This window comes from Glycine max, chromosome 11 (assembly GCF_000004515.6).
Source record: "Glycine max cultivar Williams 82 chromosome 11, Glycine_max_v4.0, whole genome shotgun sequence".
In the NCBI taxonomy this organism is placed as follows: Eukaryota; Viridiplantae; Streptophyta; class Magnoliopsida; order Fabales; family Fabaceae; genus Glycine; species Glycine max.
This window is the reverse complement of record NC_038247.2, coordinates 35,737,918-35,759,191: the sequence shown is the minus strand read 5'-3', so window position 1 is coordinate 35,759,191 and position 21,274 is coordinate 35,737,918. Positions and strand designations below refer to the sequence as shown.

General features: G+C 33.0%; 1 protein-coding gene across 3 annotated transcripts; it reads left to right on the top strand.

Annotated features, from left to right (window-relative positions):
* Nucleotides 1–730: 730 nt before the first annotated feature.
* LOC100817145 (kinesin light chain 3) lies at nucleotides 731–12,077 on the top strand. 3 transcript variants are annotated; one of them, XM_014764210.3, is made up of 18 exons: nucleotides 731–976; nucleotides 1,600–1,698; nucleotides 2,960–3,147; nucleotides 3,253–3,357; nucleotides 4,198–4,298; nucleotides 5,163–5,241; nucleotides 6,028–6,039; nucleotides 6,188–6,253; nucleotides 6,935–7,003; nucleotides 7,123–7,179; nucleotides 8,013–8,090; nucleotides 8,924–9,021; nucleotides 9,129–9,174; nucleotides 9,279–9,406; nucleotides 10,164–10,272; nucleotides 10,397–10,459; nucleotides 10,572–10,640; nucleotides 11,702–12,077. In XM_014764210.3, the coding sequence occupies exons 1-18, from the start codon at nucleotides 877–879 to the stop codon at nucleotides 11,804–11,806; spliced, it is 1,572 nt and encodes a 523-aa protein (XP_014619696.1). In that variant the 5' UTR covers nucleotides 731–876; the 3' UTR covers nucleotides 11,807–12,077. The 3 variants fall into 3 exon arrangements, with proteins under 3 accessions (XP_014619696.1, XP_014619697.1, XP_014619698.1); XM_014764211.3 differs by having other exon boundaries at nucleotides 734–976; nucleotides 10,575–10,640; XM_014764212.3 differs by having other exon boundaries at nucleotides 821–976; nucleotides 1,600–1,694.
* Nucleotides 12,078–21,274: the final 9,197 nt, after the last annotated feature.

Sequence of the window (21,274 nt, the reverse complement as noted above, 5' to 3'; positions counted from 1 at the left end):
TCACATAATTTTTAAAATTGATTGCGATGTGATGTGTTATCTTACACAGAGCCAAGATATATAACTGTATTTTAGTTTCTTTAATTTTGATTATTTTTTTTCGATTAAATCAAATTTCTTTGTTTAAAAATTAAACAAATTAAACTCTGTGACATACTTTTTTGTTTACATAAAGATCTTAAGTTGATGCTAATAAAATAATTTTAAAAGTTTCAAACCTAACAGATTAGTAAAACTTAAATAGTTATTATATAAAACGCGTGATTAAAAATTGAAGATAAAAAAATTAGTTTTTTTAAAGTAAAATTCAATATTTTAATTATGAAATTTTCAGTAGAGTAAAATTTTCGACAACTTAAGCTTCGAGTAAAATAAAAGATTAAATTTTCTTAATTTTAAAAACAATTTTTTAAATGATAAACTAAAAAAAGTTGACACATTAAAATTAATAAGGGAAAAGTTAATCCTGATACTTTTCTTGTATTAACAAAAAAAAATTTGACACTAAAATAAATGAGATTAGTAACTATGCACAGTAAAAAATTCAATCACAAATATTTTTTAAAATAATTATTCTAAACTATTAGCATCCGTTTAGTAGAGTAAACATAAATGAAAAATAAATAAATTAAGATGAAAATTTAGAATTAAAGTATACAATAAAAGTATGAATCCCCATATCATGTTTATTTTTTTAATTTTCATCTTCTTTTATTTTCAAACGAACATGATGATCTTATTGCATAACATTTTTTTTTTCTGTAAATAAATAAGAAAAAAGAAAAAAACATTGAAGCTTAAACCCACACCAAAACTCTTTGAACTCTGCAGTATCTACCTGATCAGTTGTTAATCTTCTCCGGTGGAAAAGAAAAGATGTCTCTGCGTGTGGCGGCAGCAAGTTTGCTAAAAAAACTTCGCTTTCCGGCTTCACATTTCTTTGCTGCGTCTACAGCAACCACAAATGCATTTTCCGGTATGCAAAACCATTGAAATTTGATGACTCCCTTTACATTCATTCTCTTATTACATGTCTCTTCTGGGTTTTGTTTGTTTTAAACTCTTATGGTGATTAGGGTCATACCTTTTTATTTTTGAATTTTAGATGATGGGTTGTGTATAAATGAGTGGCATAATCCATACAAGATTATGGTTGTGAAAGTTTCACTCTTATTAATATATCATGATGGTGTTAATTGGCAGGAAAAATCAAAATGGGAACTTTGGTGCATAACATTGCATCTTCCTAGTTTATACTACTTCCAAAAAGGAGTTCCCTTATTTAGTGTCCATTCTGAGTTTGGTGTTTATTGGAATTGAAAATGAAACAGAAAAACTGTTACTCCAGATTTCCCACAAAGCCCCTTACCCTTACACCCATTTCCTAATTTTAAGGAAATGAACTTTTTTTTTTCTTTCCCTTTGACATTGAAATTGAAATTTTACATATTTACAGGTTTTGCACACATCATTGTTGACTTTTGCTGCATAGGTAGATTCATGGTTGATTAATTTGTGAATGGACAATGATTTTGTTATCCTGCAAGGAAGATGATATTTGCCTATCCTTACTTTCTTGTTGTTTTTATGTTATTCCAGGTAAACTCAAACTTTTCCGTTGGTATCAAACTGGTGCACATGGTTGTAGGATAGATCTCAGGGATCCTTGTCTATGGATTGTTATGTCTGGACATGTAGGTATGTTTTTATTTTTACATCTCTTGAGCCATGTTTTCTAACAACTAACATATAAAAATGTTATATTCTCATTTAAACATTTTCAAATTGTAATGATGCTGTATCTGTAATTCTGTGATAATTATTCCATGTTTTATTCCTATCTTTTGCAGCAATAAAAAGAAATTATATATTTTTTATGAAGAGAGCTCTTCCATTTGATAGGTAGATAGTAAAGTTGAATCCTTTTCATTTTTAAATGAGGGTCAAGGGGAAAGTTTCTGATCTTTTTAAATGTTAATTCCTTAATCTTGTTTTTCTTTTTCTAGCTTCTATTTCACATGCTTATAGAACAAATGCAACAGAAGTCTTAATCAGCTTCCTTTCCTATATTGTTAAACAGTTGAAAGAAAACTGGTTCACCCAAAACCAAAAGGTTAGCTTTCTAGGTGCAGGCCCAAAGATTGGTTTCATCTCTAAGATGCTCCGCATTAAAGGCTTCAAGCTTGAAGCATGGATAAAGCATGCACTCACTCCTATGTTAACATTTGATTTAATTAAGATAGTAAGGACTGTGACGATTGAAATCCTCTGACAACTCTTTGATACTGTGTAAAGGAAACAATTCACCCAAAACTTTTAAGATGTTAAAGCATGAAGAGGATGGTTTTTGATGTTTGAGTAAACAACTTAAGTGCTTATTTAATAGAAGTTTATCAGGTGAGCTTATTTTGATAAGCTTCACCACGAAGCCTAATGAAAAGCTAATGATATAGTGATGGAATGAAGCTAATGTGAAATGTCTTGAACCAAGTACTTCAAGAGCTTAAACTATTAGGTGAGAACACAAATGAATTAACATTTCTAATGTGCACGCCACCTTACTTGAGCCCTTTGGGCTTACAATGCTTAGACCCACCTGCCTTGTATTGAAGTTCAACTTTTATTAGAAGAATTGGTGCAACAAGGATTGAACTCTAGATTACTTGGTCATAGATTTTCTGATACCTTGTCTTGAGCCAATTATCCCAAAAGCTTAAGTGGTTAAGTGAAGACACGTGAATGATTGTATTTTGACATCTCTAAGACTGTAACAATAAATTTTAAGGGCATGATCTACTTGATATGAAATTTAAATCATTTAACCTGATGAATATTTGTTGAGAATTTTATCCCATGGAAAACTATTTAATATTGTAGCACTCATTAATCATTATCAACATTGAAAGTTATAAACATTATTCTCGTATAATTTAAATTGACTAATCTGATTTTTGTGCAGCAATGACTTTAGGAATTAGTGCCAGCACTGTATTTGCAGAAGATGCAACAACTGAAGCATCTTCTGATAATGACCCAGGGGGTGACTTAATCGGATTGAGAAAAATTGAGGATGACTCTGTAGTATCAAACATACATACAGCAAAATGGAGAGTCTTTACAGATAAAGCGAGACAATTTTTTCTTCAGGCATGCTATTTCTTCCTGTTTCTTTGTTATTAAGTTCTATTATACACCTCACATTGTGGGAAAAGATTGTTGTTGTTGACTATTTATTTATGCATTTTCTGCCAGGGAAAACTAGATGAAGCTGAAAAACTCTTCCTTTCTGCTATAGAAGAAGCTAAAGAAGGTTTTGGCGAGAAAGACCCGCATGTTGCTTCTGCATGCAACAATCTGGTCATTTTACTTGCAGTTGATGATTGTTTCTTAATTTATTCTATTTTTGATAAGATTTTTTCTTTCTTAATTTATTATATTTTTGATAAAGGAGTTTTGTAGGAGAGAAAAAGGTAAGAATACAACTAGGGGAGGACAAGGTTACCTCCTACTTAAAAAAACTAAAAGAAAAGAGATCAATAGTCTTATTATTTATGTATGCAGTAAATCTTTCCAAGCTCACTGCATATCAGACGGGATACTCTCCATGAAAGCAATCATCAGTGCACCTCATAAAGGCTGAAATTGAAAACACAATCTTCTAATTATTGGAAACACTTCTTGAGTCTGTTCCTTTCTCTTCTTTTTCAAAATGTATTTTTAGTCTTCTAGTTCTTTGATGTTTGTTGGAGATCTCACATCGATTAAAATAGTATATATAAGTGAGAGGCAACCCTTATCTCATGAGGTAGCTTTTGGGGCTGAGTAAGTTTCAAATCCAAATTCTAAAACGGTATCAAAGCCTATTCTAGCAATTGTTGTTTGGCCTATTGGGTCACCCATTGTTGAACCCTCGACAAATGTCCAGTCACATAAACTTCACGCTTGGTTCCTGTCCTCAGTGTGGGGTGTGTTAAAGATCTCACATTGACTAGTGATATAGCCAAAATAGTGTATATAAATGGGGGAGCAATCCTCACTTTTTGAGCTATCTTATTGCAATGTTAATCGTCTTATTTTCTTTTTTGTAAAGCAGTCCAATTGGCTGATTATTCATGAATGATCCTTTGTTGTTTAGGCTAGTTGAGAAAGTAAATGACGCTGATAATGCACAACTCATTTTGATTATTATTATTTCAGGCAGAATTGTACAGGGTCAAAAAGGCATTTGACAAAGCAGAACCCTTGTATTTGGAAGCTATCAACATATTAGAGGAATCTTTTGGTCCTGATGATGTACGGTAGGGTGCAATTACTGTGCTACCATCATAAATAATGCTTCATCTACTTTCAATTGTATAAGTTGAAGATCATTACTAGGAACCAAAAATGTGTATACAGTAAATGAATAGAAATGAGATGATATAGAGCTTGCATCAATCAGGTATAGTGCCCATGAAGTAAAGGGACATAAATGATGATCTAGGGCTTGCATGGACTTGGGTCTTGGAAAGATAAAATTCTGAAAAGGAGGAACAAAAAGAGATAAGAAATGTACTTGAAAGTTTCATCTTAATCTCATTGTATCAAATAAATGAAAACACTGCATTAAGCTTTGTGGAATTAGGAAACTCATCAAGATTTTGTCTGTCTGCTGTAAAGATCAGCTTGCTAACAACAATAGCAACAACAAAGTCTTATCCCACTAGGTGAGGTTGGATACATGAATCACACGGCTAAAGATCAGCTTGCTGATGTTTTCACAAAATCTTTGTGGGAACCTAGCATAATGTATATATCTGATAAATTGAATGCATATGATATTATGATATGAGATATATGCTCTAGCTTGAGAGAGTGTGTTGAGATATTTGGTATAATTAGGGAACATCAGGCAAGTACCTCTTTCCATTATTTCTCTAGATATATTGATTCTAATTTCTAAATTTATTGGATTGGTTCTCTCAACCTTTCATATAAATATGGTGTTGTTGTCATTTGATAAATGCAACATTCTTTATTCTGAATTAAAGTAGGGACTAAAACCAAAATTGAGGTAATTTAGGGTAGAAAATGTATTTAAACTATATATGTGTGTGTGTAGCCTTTAGTATGATGAATTTCATTGGGCCTGATGGCTTCAATTTGAATCTTTGATCTTGCAGGGTTGGGGTTGCTGTTCACAACCTTGGGCAGTTCTACCTTGGACAGCGGAAGTTGGAAGAAGCTCGTGTTAGCTATGAGGTAATTTGTTGAATTCAGCTATCTTTGTCTTGGTGATATGTTTTTTGCCCCATTATTGCATAGATAAGAAGATAATTTCATTCAACAGTTCTAATTAATCCCCGCCAACTTTACCCTACTCTCATATAACTGTCCTGTACTTTCAACTTTAGCAATTAAATCCCACAAATTACCCCATTTTCAGGGACACTTTTTAATCTGGTGCCGTGGGGCATTACTTTCTTGAGGAAAACACCGTTGCTATTACCAACCATGCAATGTTTTTCTACACCAAATTGACAAAATCTAAGCCTCACTGTTTCTTGGGCCCACAACAAACTCCACAACCGAACACATGGTCTCTTCTCTTATCTCCTACTTGTGGCTAAAGAGAATCTCTTAATGAAGACAAAAGTTAGATAAAAGCCCTTAATAAGTTGGATCAAAACTCTTAATAAGTATTAAGTTCTATAAGAAAAGGTCCTGAAAAAGGGTTAAATGATAACCTAAAGAAATGAAAGCACTCTTCCAATTTTCTAAGCAGTTGAGAATCTTTTGAATGTGGATATCTTAGACCATTTACTCATTCTATTTTTGCATTTTTATGTAATGGAACCAAATTTCATCATTTTTGGATCCTGAATGTTGGTATTTTTGTTTGTTCATTTTCGGTTATTCCTCTTTTCCTCTCTCACATGTAATCTGTTTGTGACACTGACATGGTTTATATTGTAGTTAGTCTTATTCCTTTATGTTCTTTCAGTTCTAGTGACCACTTTCCTCCTTTTATTTTTTGTTTTTTGACAGCGTGCTTTGAAGGTATGGACTTATTATTATCAGGGAGAGACAATTATTTTCCTCTATCACTTTGTATTTCATTGTTATTTCTTGACGTTATTTCTGTGGTTGATGATTGAGGCTGTATGTTGTCTTGATTTTTAGCATGTGATAATGACTATTTATTCAGATAAAAAGGCGTGTTCTGGGGTATGGCCATTCAGAATGTTCAGATACAATGTATCATCTAGGAGTGGTAATTATTTGTCCTTTTACACTACTATTTTTTATTCTTGTTTGTTCTGTTTGTTAAAGTAGTCTAATATGTCAGAATTAAAAACGAAGGAGCATGATGCATGAGAGTCACTCACTAGTCACTACTATTTTCACATAACTTAAGAGTCTTAGACATGCTACCACATCTGTTTCCCCCAAAAAATGAGTGAAAATGTGGATGGGAGATCATTTATTTGTTTTAGAATGTAGGGTAGAAGAGAGATACAACTTTGTTTTAGATATTCTTAGTACCTCCTCTTTCATAAAGTTATGGGGGTACTTTTGTGTCTTAAGCTTGACAAACATATATTTTTAGGTTTGCTTTTCCTTATTTTGACATAACAGAGTATTTCTATTCTTTTCTCTGATTTCTACTTTGTGTTCTTTGAATGAATAGTTTCTTTTACATATATTTTCAGTCTGTGCTGTGAAGCAATGCTCCATAATAACTTGGTAGTCATTAAAGAATCAGAGATTTAAAAGGATAACTTATGCAATTTCTCTAGGATAGAATAATTTTCTTGCTTCTTTTAGGTTTTATGCTTACTGGGTTCAGTCAGAATGTCATTGTTCATTGGTGACTTATTTTTCTCTTTGCTGCTTTTCCGAAGTTGGAATTTTTGCTCAAATGAGGATTTTATTCTACAATAATTGTGTTCAGGTACTGTATCTTCAAGGAAAAGAAAGGGATGCTGAGGCCCTTATTAAGGACTCTATAAGGATGCTAGAGGTATGTGAACCTTCTTTTTGTAACTTAAATTTCCCCCCACAGTGGGGTTGGTAATTATTATTATTGTTATTGTTGTTGTTGTTATTATTGTGCTTAAGCTAATTTGTTTACGCATCTAGGAAGGTGGTGAAGGAGAGTCTTTTGTATGCATTAGAAGACTACGATACCTTTCACAGGTGGCCTTTTAATCCTTTTTCCTCCCAATTCTTTGTTGATAAATAATCTATGATTGGATAACAACATAAAAAACCTTTATACTTAATCTTAATAGAAACTTATGCTATCTCATGGGAATCGAGAGTTTGGGTCAGTTATAATAGTTATTGGTAGAAAGTTGGAGCAATCATTTATTATCAGAATATGTGTAATAATAACTGTCATTAACAGTTATGTATTATTATAATATGTTCAATAGTAACTATTGTGTTGACAGTTTAGGGCAGAAAGTTAGGAGCAGTTGCATATTATTAAAATGTGTGTTATTGTGTAAATAGAATAATACATGTGTTTCTCTTGTAAGTTGGACAGAGAACTAATCTTTGTAAGTGGACATCAAATACTGCTGTATTCTAAGGAATTTTTTATGATGACAGCTATGGTGTAAATTGAATAATACTGTTCATTTAGTGTTTTATAAATATCTATAGGTGGAGAAAGGGAACCTAAAACCTATGTCACACAATCCAAGTATACTTGAGTGGTAAAATAGTGTTACATATAAGTGTTCAGACACAAAACTAGATATTAGATAAATAAAAATTATTCTCTCTCCACCTGAAAATTTTAACTTTGGGAAGAGTTGGTTCTTGATATTGTATTGGATTTTTTTTACCAATTGGTAAGGAGTTTGATATTCCTTGCATTCTTCATAATTTAATTATGAATTCCAGCTTAAGCTAAAATGAGTTTGTGCGTTGTCCACCCTCAAAGTGGGTCTGTTCCAAAGTTTCTGTTTACTTTTTCATCCTAACTTTCTTACTTATATCAAGTTATTGCTATATTCTTTTAGATATATATGAAGTCACATCGAATTGCTGAAGCTGAAATGGTCCAGAGAAAGATCCTGCATGTTATGGAATTGTCAAAGGTTCTTTTTGTTAACTTCTTTGTCTTTTGCTTTGAATTGGCTTTCTTGTTAACCATGATGCATGCATGTTTTATAAATTTATAAATACTGGGTAAGTGGATTTTATTTTATTTTATTTTTTAAAAAGTGGTTAAGTGAAAGAAACTTCTGCTTAATGAAATTATCCTCGTCAAATACAATTTGTCTAAGTTGATTTAGTTTCTTCATTTGGGTGAATTAGTGGTTGCATCTTATTTGCTACTTTTTCTGTCACTTTTAGTGTCGTGCCATTGTCATGGTTTAGGGGTATAGGGATGGGCAAGACAAGTTGGTTTCTTTTCCTGATGCATTGAGCAGGCCCATAGATAGGGTGGTTGAGCACTATTATTTTCTGTTCTTAAGTTTAGTTGTGATAGAATGCTGTTTCTACTCTTGCTGAATAACTATTAAAGTCTTTTAAGTTATTCTTATGTAGATTGACATTTTTGTTATTAGCATATTTAATTTGTTTGATCAAATAACAGTATGGTGATAATAGATAATTGGGCTGTAATTTTTGAACAAGTTAGGAGTTGGATTTCTCACAAAACAATCATGATTTCATAACTCATAAAACTATTATTATTACTTGACAATCGTGGAAAGTAGTATGACTGGCTCTAGTGACAGATTGATATTTTATGATGTTCCTTGGCTGGCATTTTTTAATCTTCCTTTTCCATTTGCTACTTTCTGTTTTCATTTAGAATTAGTTGTGTTGATCTTACTCAATGAAATTAGAAAATGTTGCAAGAACAGTTTTGTCACAAATCTGTTGTCATCGTCAAAAACATGATGCATTTGGTGTAATACAGGGATGGTATTTCTTGGACACTGTTATTGCAGCTGAATCTTTGGCTCTGACCCTGCAAGCATCTGGCAATACAAAAGATTCTAAAGAGCTTCTTGAAAGGTTATTACAATACTTGAAACCTGGGAAATTAATTTTTATATTCTTTTCGCTTCATTTAATTTTTATTTTATACAAATGAAATCCTCACTTTTTTTTTTTCCTTGCAGATGTCTTAATGTCCGGAAGGACTTACTTCCCAGTGACCATATTCAGGTATGTTCTTTGACAGGGATTTTGGTAGTTCCAAATTCCAATTCTATTTAAATTTCAAATCCCATATTGAATGCAAAGCTGATATTTTCTTTATTCATGGTCAGATAGGTGCAAACTTACTTCATCTAGCAAGAGTGGCAATGCTTGATTGCAGTCAACATAAAAAGTTGGATGTTTCTAGAGCTAAAGCTGAGCTTGATATGGCAAAGAATCATTTGTATAATTCCATAAGGTTTGGATTAGTTTGACATGGCTGTCTCTTTCTCAACTACTTCTGAATATCAGAACTCAATCAATTTGACATGTTTGTTTCTTTTTTCAGTGTAAATTATTCTTTCTTTTTACAATGCAGTTTTTATCAGTTATTTCTCTGTCCATGACTTGTGGACAGGTGGAATTTGATGTCATACATACAATTGCTCAATCTTTTCATGTACAGCATTTAGATTGGGTTGGTTCACTTAAGGAAAGGATAAAAAACATATTTACTTAGTTCTGAAATAGATTTATTTTATTATTCCTTTTTTAACATGATTCATATTAATGAATGTGAAGGAACATTCAACTAATAGACCATGCAGATAAATAAAATACCTCATTTGAAAGGGAGAAACCTGGTAGAACAATCAACTACCTCACCGCAGTGAGCCATTATGCTTTCAACCTCCTTGGACCTGCTTCGGTTAATTTTTGGCTGAAACTTATTGTGCTGTAACCTGATGATCCTTATTAAATTATATTTGCTGAAGAAAACTTTTGTGCTTTAGTTTCCTCCCAACATTAAAGGATTACACAAGTAACTTCCCCATTAAGAATTGGATTGTTCTTATATTTAATTTTTAATTTTGAAGGGTAATATTTGGTTTAAGGTCTAGGCCTTTGCTTGGCTTGGCCAGCAATTACTAGCCATCTCCTGAAAGTTCATGAACATCTTATAAGTTTGTAGAATAAAGCACATTTATGATAGGCCATTTCTTGTTCCATCTCAGGATTTCACGTCAATGTTTGGAGAAGGTATTGAAACAAAAGGACAAGTTAAAGAAATTCAGTAAGCCTGGAGATTCTAGAAAGGAAGGCCAAGTAGCACTGGCCATATTGGTCAGTCCCCCTCCCCGGATTGTTACACTCCTCTTATGCATGTATATTAAAACAAGATTGTGATTCGTACTCTTCTGCGAATAAAAATGATTTGTTTATTAAAGTAGAAATGTAATTTTTACAGTTGCAATCACTCTATACGTTGTCATCAGTGGAGTTAGATAAGCAAGAATTGCAGGAGATTCAGGTTAGATTACCAGCCTTGATGGCAGTGCAATTAGGTTCAAGTCCCAGAGAAATGAGAAAAACTGCAAATATCATATTTCTACTTGATTAAGTGTTAGTGTTCTTTTGTAAAGCAGGAAAGAGATAATATTAACATCGAGGCTCAGGAGGCACTTCTTCAATGCATTTCTACTTACAAGGAGGTAAACATATTTGTGTGATGATTTTTCTTGGGAGCTTTGCATGACGCTAATTTTTCTAGTGAATTATTCCTCATAAGTAATTAATTTAGTGTTATGGAATACTACTTAGTAATAGAACGCTATTTCAAATCAAAAGTTTATATTTTTTCTTTCGGAGGAAAGCATTTATATATACTTGCATCAAGATTATACATTTTATTTTTAAGCCAGAACAGAAGTTACGGTGAGTGCCACAATTTATTCATGATCTCATGTAGCAATCCCTGCAACTGCAAGATGGTTTTATTAAAAAAAAAAAACCGTATTATAGAAAACAAGTTTTACCATATGCAATGGGAAATGTTCTGTTGATTAATTGATGGTTCTATTTCTGTTAAAAAAAGTTAGTCTATGCATTGATAATGTAAAGAATTTTTACACTGTTATCTAATAACAATTTGTTGTTATGTATGGTAAATTTTCTGATTTTTACAATAATTACCTTTAAAGTCATGCTTACCATGTTTCTGATTAGTTAACAATGTAAATTTTTTTCACATTGATCCTACGTAGAAATTAAACTCAAATACTTTGGATGTGTGCTTAGTAGTAGCTTTTACAATGGTCCAAAATATTAGGGATTGTGAATGGTCCATAAATGAGGATTGTCCATTTTACATTACAAAATATTTGTTTCATTAATTAATATAAAATGAACGACTCTGATCAATATACCATCCGTGGTCCCTAATATTTTGAGAGCAATGAAGTCATTACCAAAACGTATACAAGTTTGTTGCTTTATGAATTACCTGTAGCATGTAAACATCACCTAATATTTCTGGCTTGTATTTCATTTACTTACCTGCATTTCAGACTATTCATTTCACTAATTTAAAAGACTTGAATTATGCATATGTTAGTACTAGTGATTATACTTGGATTGTAGAGATCATACAGATAACAGATTACTAGTATTAGCAAATAGTTACATTCAGAATTAGAAAGTAAGGGAGTGAACATCTTCCATTATTTCACATGTGATTATGGAAATTTATTACTACTTCACTCTTCCTTTGCAGTTTGTACATAAGAGGTCAATTGCTGATACCCCTGAAATAAAGAACGAGTATCTTTCATGTTTAAAGCGCGCTCAAAATTTGTTTGGTCATAAAGTTGATGAATAGCCAAGCAATCAAGAGGATTTCCGATCGCTGAATCAAACACCTTGATTGATTTTTTTTCTTTCTTTCTATGGAGGGATATTTTTGTTGATAAAGAAAATAATTTTAAAGAGAATTTTTTACTCAGAAGAAATAAATAGACCAAGCTTGATAACTAAGTCAAATGCCACTAGCCATGGCGTCATAATTATTGTCAAACCACACTTGGTGTGGATGTTAAATACATTACCTTGATATTGGATTGTTCTATGCTCAGTATTATTCTTTGATGTCACTTCAATTGTTACTAATTCTTCTTTTTTGGTAATTAATTGTTACTAATTCCCGCTAATCTTATTCAAGAAATCATGTTTTTCCATGCTGGGAAAATTGTAGTGCTAAATTTTTTGGTGATTGAGCCATAATGTCTTCATTATAGGTGGGAGGAGAAGAAGTTTACGGAAATCCAAATATAAAGATGCCTTTATTGTCAGCAAAGTTGCATGGAGACCATGAAAGAATATGACACTAAGTATCCATTTGATTTATAAGCAACATTAATTTCCCTGATTGTAACACATTCTAATGAAGTTAATGTGAAAATATATTCTAATATCATCTAATGATTTAAAAATAATTTTTATCAAATTTATTTGGATAAATACTCAATTTAGTCCTTGAATTTGTAAGGCGTTGACATTTGGGTTCCACCATTTATTTCTTCGGTTAACACAAATGATGCTATGTGGCATTAATGGATCATTTTGACAGTGAGAAGTTGTGTTGAGTGGGATGTTGACTTGGATTGATGAAATTGTCACTTGAAATTTTGATGGACAAATTTGTTAGTTTGAAAAATTTTCCATGTTTTACCGCATGTGTAATACAAAACGAAATAAATCTTTGTTATTTATTCTCACCAATGCCTACTGGTTGTGTCTTCTGGTGTTTTTGCCTTCTCTAAGTGAGAGCGAGAGTCAAAGGGAGAGAGAAACCCTTCGACGAGTGGAAGTTGCCATCAATGATTGTGCTTTGATAAACTTTTGAAGACCAAACCAATCGTTCTCCATTGATTTGGTCAGAAGGTAAGCATTTGATAATGGACTATTCACATTTTTTTGTTCCTTTTTTGTGGAAGTTGTTTGGTTGTGTGTAGCTATGTCTTGAGTTTTTTTCGTTGTTGTTTGTTCCTTCTCTTAAGTTTTTCTGATGTTAAAAAAACTATCGTTTTTCGTTTCTAGAACAAAGTTAGGGTTTAAGGTTTGTATTGATATGTTTCTGTTAGAGTGTGGGTGCACTCTATTTTTGGTATAAAAAATTTGACAATGGGTACTGATACTAGTTTAGATATTGAAATCATGATGTTTTTGGTTATAAAAATTGTGTCTTTGTGTTGGTGCTTAAGTAGATGGTCTTGTGTGTGAAGAAATTAATCATGTTGTTCTTTTCATGGGTCGTAGAATTCTGATCACATCGATCTTGTTGTGCACCACAAGGGTAGATTCAACAAGGATGATATGACACATTGGAATATGTGGACGGTGAGTTCTGTGTTTGGGAGAATTATGAAAGATGACAGTGTGGACTATTTTTGACTTGTGCAACTGTGCTTTTTTTTTTTATCTTAGCATTAATGAGGATTATGCATTGCTTTAGTTGGAGAATGATAAAGATATCTTGCACATGTGCCACATGGGTATTGCTCACCCTAACAAATATGTGCATACACTTTGAACATATAGTGGATGATTTCCCAATTCTGGTAGGTGGTGTGCCTGATAAGGTTGTGGTGAATCAAACTGAGGATGAAGTTCAAGATATTGATGTTGATCTTGACAAGGAAATTGAAAGGATTGTTAACCAAATTCAGAATCAAGTTAATGACTCTATGAGAAAAGATTCACAAATTAATATCATTCTCATACCACGAAAAGAAGACTTGAGCATCTAAAGAAATCTAGAAGGGATTAGAATAAAGGTCAAGTCAACAGTAGTAGACTCGAAAGAACTTACAAGAAAACCACTGACAAAAGATGTAATCTTTCTGGTCACAACTGTAGGGGATGTACAAATGGTGGTATTCCACCAAGACCCAAAAATTGGCAACCACCACCACTTGAAGAGTCTGATAACACCCAATCTTAACAAGTTGTAAAAATAAATTTTGTTTTTTGTTTTTGTTATTGTTATATTATGCATGTTGGAGCTTTACTTATATTTGTCTTTAACTCTTATAGGATGAGATTGATTGTTCTCAATTTGCATCCACTGCAGAACAACCTCCAACAGTGTCAATGGTTGACTCTGGAGGTCAACCTAAGCCTATAACAGTGCAAACAAGTCTTCTACCACAAGTTGAGTTAAATCCCTTATTCTTTGCATATTGTAGCATGCATGACCTACACTAATTATTGTCATTAAATTCATTAGTTGCAGGAACCAAATTTCGTGTCTGTTCAGCCAACACCTACATTTAGGCCTCTTCTAACTAGGCCTACTGCACCTATCAGGATACCATTCCTAGCTGGACCTTCACCAAGGATGATAAAACCTAACTTCATGAGCTTCATTCTCAGACCAGGGATGCCACAAAGGGAAAACAAGAAGAAGTGATAATATTTATTGTTCTTATATTTTTTTTATGTGTATGCTAATTGGAACTTCAACAAGTGTTATGATGGTTTGTTTTTTTGGAGAATTTCCACTATGACATCTTTGTTGTTGTCATTTGGCCGTTAGTTGTTTATTTTGGGCGGTGCTATAGTTATTAGTTTTTGCTTATTTTTTGGTATTGTCGTAGCGGAATTTTTTTTTTATCTTTAATAGTTTAAGAATGAAATTAATTGTGTTATGTTTGAGGCCAAGATTATGGTGGACCAGGTCCTTAAGTGGTCCATAATGAACCAATTTTATTTATGGTTGGATTTATCTTATTCATAGTGTTGCACTCTACACTCACCCCATTGGATCTTTTCCTCCCGACTCTTTCTCCACCCTTCACTGTTAACACTGTTCACTCTTCCGATCCATTTCCTCTATTCGTCATTCTCATCATTACCGTAGTTAACAACCATGGTTTCGCCACCACCGCCATCACCTATGACATCTCTTATAGCAAGCACATCTTCCACTGTTGACTTCCTTGCCAAGATCAAAACTTTTTGGGACACAAAATGTGACACCCTCTATCCCGACATACATACAAATAAGAAAAACATATAAAATGCAGAATTTAATTAAATCAATTTTATCAAAATCACGTACACAAATTCATGTGGTAAAGGGTCACATTCACTTCACTATTACTAAATAAAACTTATTAAAAACATATTTGACTAAGAACAAGGCCGTCAAAGTTTATAAAAGAAATCTTGTTAAACAATGGAATAAAATAAAGTAAAATAACATCATGCAATTGAAATAAAAACTCATGCTCCAATGTCACATCTTATCAGAGCATTGTGTCTCAGCGTCCTCTAGCACGAGGTTCTTTAAAGTCATCCTCCTAGTCATTTGCTTCCATAAACATAAGGTTCGATATCATCACAGGATCCAAACACAAACAATACACAAAGAATGAATTATCACATTTCTAAAAAAAATACAGATAAACAAAGACAAAATCAAAATAAATTATAGAAATATTTATAACATAGCTCAACTTAATACAATCCACGTTACTTCACTACTTTATCATTTAAAATTCATTTTTCAATCACCAATCACATTACACATAAATCACACACTCAAGTCAAGACGTAACAACACTCATCAATTTCATGATAAACAATTCACAGACATTATGCAACAATTATACTAAGACTCAAACCTATATGTAATGTGGTACCATGTTAGTGAAAAACCACACTGGGGCGCTTAGGAGTACATAACAAGACACACCACACCATGGGTATGCCAGGTCACTCTCACTAAGTAAAATCATAAAGTGACCAATCAGGGTTACTCTATTTTGCGAGAATGTTCCAACCATATGGGATCAACATAGGCTTAAAGGAGCACTCAAACTGAATGTCTTTACCCCTAAGGCCTAGACTCTGAAGAATCCGTTAGGGCTTCACCTTCCCGATTCAGGTCTAACCCCTATAACAACTTTTGCACGCAGACACTGCTAATGAATTATACAATACCCACGATCTCATACTCGTGTTTTAAATACGTTTAACACATTGCGCTACAATTTAACACTTTAGGTTCCTAATTTGGAACCCTACACTTTCCCTTTTAACACTTTGCGCATAAACATTTTTCTCAAGGTAAACACCAGTCGAGTTATTGTATAATTCACAGCTCATAACACAAGTATTGTCACATCAAGTATTAACCACACTTATTCACAACCATATCTATGTCCACAATTTAAAATCTCATAATGTCATAATTCATCATCACATGTTTACGTTATCTCATAAATTAATACATGTTCAACTTTTCACTTATACACAATTTCAATCACAATTTCATGATCCCAATATAAAAATCTCATAATTATAATCATACATGAAGAATTACAATACAATAAACATCCCTAAATAAATCTCAATTTAATCTTCTAAGAATCCCTAGACATGTTCATTCTAATCTCAATTGTGATAAACTCATCCATTACCTCTAAGCGGGCTCACCTGTGTAGTCCAATAGTGATAGTGACATCTCTAGAGGTTTTCTAAGGTTCCTCAAGTTTTTCCTCTGTCTGCTCTGTTAGGATTTCCAAACGTTAGAGAGAAGGAGAAGGGATTGGAGCCTCCAGTTCACTGTCTTCGTGAGATGATAATTTCTCCCTCCAAAGACATTATGTTACAAATCCCAACGGTGAAGATGTGCATAAATGCATTTTCAATATGGTGTCCAAATTTCAAGACGATCCAACGGTTAATGAGTCCGGGATCATAGTTTTACTGAGATAGGTTTGGGTATATGCGGGAAAAACAAAGAGATATATGCAAGGGACATTCCCCTTACTACAAATATTATTTTAAAAATCCCAATGGTGTTTATGTGAAAAAATAAGTTCCAAACATGGTGTTCAAATTTTACGACGACCCAACGGTTAAAAGTTCGGGGTCATCGTTTTACTGAGATAGATTTGGGTGTATGCGAGAAAAATAGAGGGTTTTGGGAGAGAAAGAAGGGAAAACGAAATTGAGAGAAAGAGGAAGTATAGAGATGTATCGTCAATGTGAAAACTGACCTAATATGTATCTATTTATAACTAGGGTACTTAGGACCTCTTATTTACTCTATTTTTCTTCATTTTATCATTTTATAAAAAGAAACTTGATTTTACTCCCTATCAAATGAATAAATAAAACATTTTTAAGGATATATAGTTATTTTATTGACCTTAAAACTATTATTTTAATTAATAAAATTCTTTCTCCTTATTTATTTAATTATAAAAACTTTATTATTTTTCTAAAACTCTATTTATTTTTAAATAAAATCTTTTTTAATTTATTTTACGAAAAATGGGATGCTGCACATAACAAGAAAACTAGTGCACCTCATCAATGTTGATGACGGTCATGTCCCTCACCAACGATTATTAGATCTCGTCAGTGTTGCATGCTTACACAACAACATTGGTGTTGCCCCGTCAGAGGCGTTTGAATTACGACCACCACTATCGCCAGGGATTTGGATGAGGACCTCTTTGATGGCTTCCAATAGCGCAAGGAGGAGCCGACAATGGAAAAAATAGTGTCGTGGTGGAAGAGGTTTCCAACCACAGTGGACAATGACAACGAAACAAAACATGTGATCTTGCGGTGGTTGCTTTGTTGACCTGTTAAGCTCTTCCTCAAATGTTATTGTAAAGTTATGTAAAGTTTATTCCTTTTTGTAAATTTGTTTACAGGTTTGGTTTTTGAGGCATGAGTTTTACTATTAAGGATTCAAAGTTCAGTAATAGAAAAATAAGAATGCGATGAAAATGCTCTCTTTTTAATCAATCAAGTTATGAATTTTCTAATTTTTTGAGATTTTTTTTACATTTCCATTTGGTTCTTGTTGTGATGATTTTAAGTGGAATTTACTTTGGATTATATTATTAGTTTTAATGTCGTGTGTTGCATTTCACTTCTTGACCCTGGAATAACCCTAATTTGGTGTTTTTAGGGTACTAGTAATCTGTGAAAGAGACAATGGCTGTCAACGAAAATGGATTGTTAGGGAGAAGAAAAGACGATGGTGGGGAGGAAAGAATTAAAAAAAAAACATTGCCACCGGAAACTGCCTTTGGAGGCAACAAATGGTGGTTGGGACTCGGAAGGTTGTCGAAGGGGTAACAAAAGGAATAAATCTAGTGTAGATTGGATAGATTGCTATCATATGGATAAGATAAATCCATCCATTAATAAAATTAGTTCACACTGGACCACTTAAGAACCTAGTCCATTGTGGTTTTAGCCTATATATGATTAGTATTAATGTTAAAGTCCTTAAGTTCAATATTATATTACACTAAATCTTTCAATTTCCATTATACAACAAAGCTGCCAATATACACCATGCAAAAGGGATATAATCTGACCATCTCATTTTTATAAATAAGTGACAAATCAGTCTCTTAATAATATTACTTGATGTTAATTAAATACATGAATCTAACAAGTTGTTGACAAATTAGTCCAACGTGTACACCTACAAACATTTCCATTTCATGCTATCTAACAACCCATTCACCATTCCTAAACTAGCCATAAACAAACCACCATAAGAAGAAGATTTGTGCAACAAAAAAGGATAACAATGGGAGAAGAGAACAAGGGGATGGACATTGGAGGAGGAGAAGATATAAACCTTGGTTGGGGAGAAGAAGAGGATGAGCGTAGGAGAAGATGAAGTTGTTGGGGGAGAAGAATATTAGCGGTTACTTTGTTGTTGTAAAAAAATGAAAATTCGTCCAAACTGATAAATTGCTACATCGTAATTTCAAGTGACAATTTAGTCCATTCGAGTCAACATCCCACTCAGTACAATTTCTCACTATGAAAATGGTCCCTTAATGTCACGTAGATTGTGTCCTTTGTGTTAACGAAAAAAATACGTGGTGGGATGAATTTGTTGGTCTTTTTACAAATTGAGGGACAAAATTTTGTTTTTTCAAAATTCAGAGATCCAAGTGTTAACATCTTACAAATTCAAGGACTAAATTGAATATTAACCCAATTTACTTTCGTAAAAAACATTTAAGTAAATGGATCCTACTCTAAAGCTCTGCAATCACCAAAAGAAGATACTACTCACAAGCTTTGCAATCACCAAAAGAGAGATTATGATGAAAGCATAAAGGGAGCATTGATTGTGAACTTTCAATAAACCACCACACTATAGTGGGACATATGAAAATAACACAGTTTTGAAGTGGTTTTTTTCTTTTTAGTTTAACTAGAGGTATTTGAAGTTTCTTATTTGACATTCAACTAATCTAATCCTTTCTCATCGAGTCAGTCCATTTTGCGAGTAAATTAAGTAGTATTGCTATTTGTGATTTCATGCTCAAGTCGATGATTGAACCCTAGACCTTGATTAAAAAATCCAAGTCCCAAACCACTTTTGACAACAACTTTTGTTCCTTTGAACCTGGAAGCCTAAAAAAAATGTTGGAGAATAATCCTTTCTTGGTGTACACAAGTCAAAAAAATACATTGCAGAAGGCCAAACCAATTTCTCACAAGAGCCAAACTACCACACATCTTTAAACTTCTAGTAGGTCCGAATACCCATATCTTCAATAAATGATGTTATTAAATTCTGACACCACCATTGTGAAACACCTCAAAAAATTTAGACATGTGAAATTCTCAACCACAACACATTGCATTACATGGTGGAACATAAAATTTCCAAAAACACATTGACATTTTCTCAAAAAAAGAAAGTGGTCTCAATTCTGATGTCATCCAAGTTCTTTTCTCCAAACTCTCTAGTTGAGATTAGAAAGAAGCCTCATGAAAAAACCACAGATGAATTGGCCATTTTGAAAGCAACTGCGTCGGCATGGTTCCAACATGGTTCAGGCTATGAAGGAAATGCTAAGAATGAGTTTGATGTCACAAGAACTCAACGTGTGGCAAGGCCTTCACATTACAAGTTAGAAGCTATGAGAATGGCAAAGGAAGCACCCTCAAATTCAATTTACACCAATAATTATAAACCTCTTCTTGACACATGTGAAGTTCAATGCATTTCAAGGCAATTGGATAGGCTTATTATAGAGTCTGGCCATAGCAACAAATGTGACAATGACAACAACAATGCAAATAATAATGATGGTAAGGATAATGGTAATAGAAGGACAAAGAATAAAAGGATCAATAAAGGGGGTAATGTAGTGGGTTGCACTACTTTGTCAACCAAGTGTGTACCTGTGGTTCATCTGACCAAGTGTCCAATAGGGGTCAATCATGCTTTGTGATCATTTTTTTTTATCAACAAATATTAGTTTGTTAAAATGGTAATTTTCTCAGTAAAGGAGATCAAACCCGTTATCTTTGCCTCTTAACTTCTCTCTTTACCATCCAATCAACATTATATCTCCATGCTTTGTGATAATGATTTGTTTTCCATCACTAGGTTTTAGTTTGGTGATCGATTGGCATGTCTAGTATCTCAACTGCTTGTACCCATCAATGTTATTATAGATATATATTTTTTAGTAAATACATAAGAAATTTTAGCTATAAGCTTATCTATGTTGAAACATTTGGGATGAACATGTTCATACAAGAAAAAATAAATAACAAAAGTTTTGATTTCTTGGACGATGGGTAAGATCTCAAAGGAGTCGGTGTAATTAAATGAGTTTTGGTGAATGGTAGCTTGTCAAAAGGCCTTTTAATTTGGACCCAGTCATGTGATTTCTGGGTCTGCTAGCCTAACCTTCCATGTAGGGCATATTATAACTGAAAGATATTTGATAATCTTTACCTCGGCGTACTGAAAGTACGTGAATTCAATGCTGTCAGATGTTTCCTTCTCTCAAAATAAAAATTAGTACATTAGCAATTGTTCAAGATGAAAAATAGTCCTAATTGAGTTAATCACTATTAGATTCATCACTCTGCAGTCTGCACAAATGTGATGGCTACGTGTACAGTTCAACTTTTGATTTCTATCACTATTTGCCACTCATATTGTTAACTCTATCTATCAGTAGGTTAAATTAATCAAGTTTGGTTTTACAGTAATCACTTCTCTTTTAGAACATCACTTAAATTAATCTTTTATCAATGAAACTACTAAGATTAGGGCGAACATTCACACACTGAGCTAGCTTATGTTCACACATATATCTTCACGCACGCCCGCGCATACAAAAAAAAGTTAAAAATGGTATTCACGTAATTTTTTACTCTTTGAATTGGTCACGCATGTTCGAGTCTGATATATAGTTGTGCAAAAGCTCAAAGCCGTATTTTGACGGAGGATATTGAATTTTAACCATATTATTATGGTCAGTTGTAAGTATGT

Excerpts from the sequence above, each read along its gene's own strand:
- LOC100817145 (XM_014764210.3), top strand. The coding sequence starts at position 877 with ATGTCTCTGCGTGTGGCGGCAGCAAGTTTGCTAAAAAAACTTCGCTTT. Across the intron at positions 977-1,599 it reads AACCACAAATGCATTTTCCG|GTAAACTCAAACTTTTCCGT; the intron begins GTATGCAAAACC and ends ATGTTATTCCAG. Across the intron at positions 10,273-10,396 it reads AAGTAGCACTGGCCATATTG|TTGCAATCACTCTATACGTT; the intron begins GTCAGTCCCCCT and ends TAATTTTTACAG.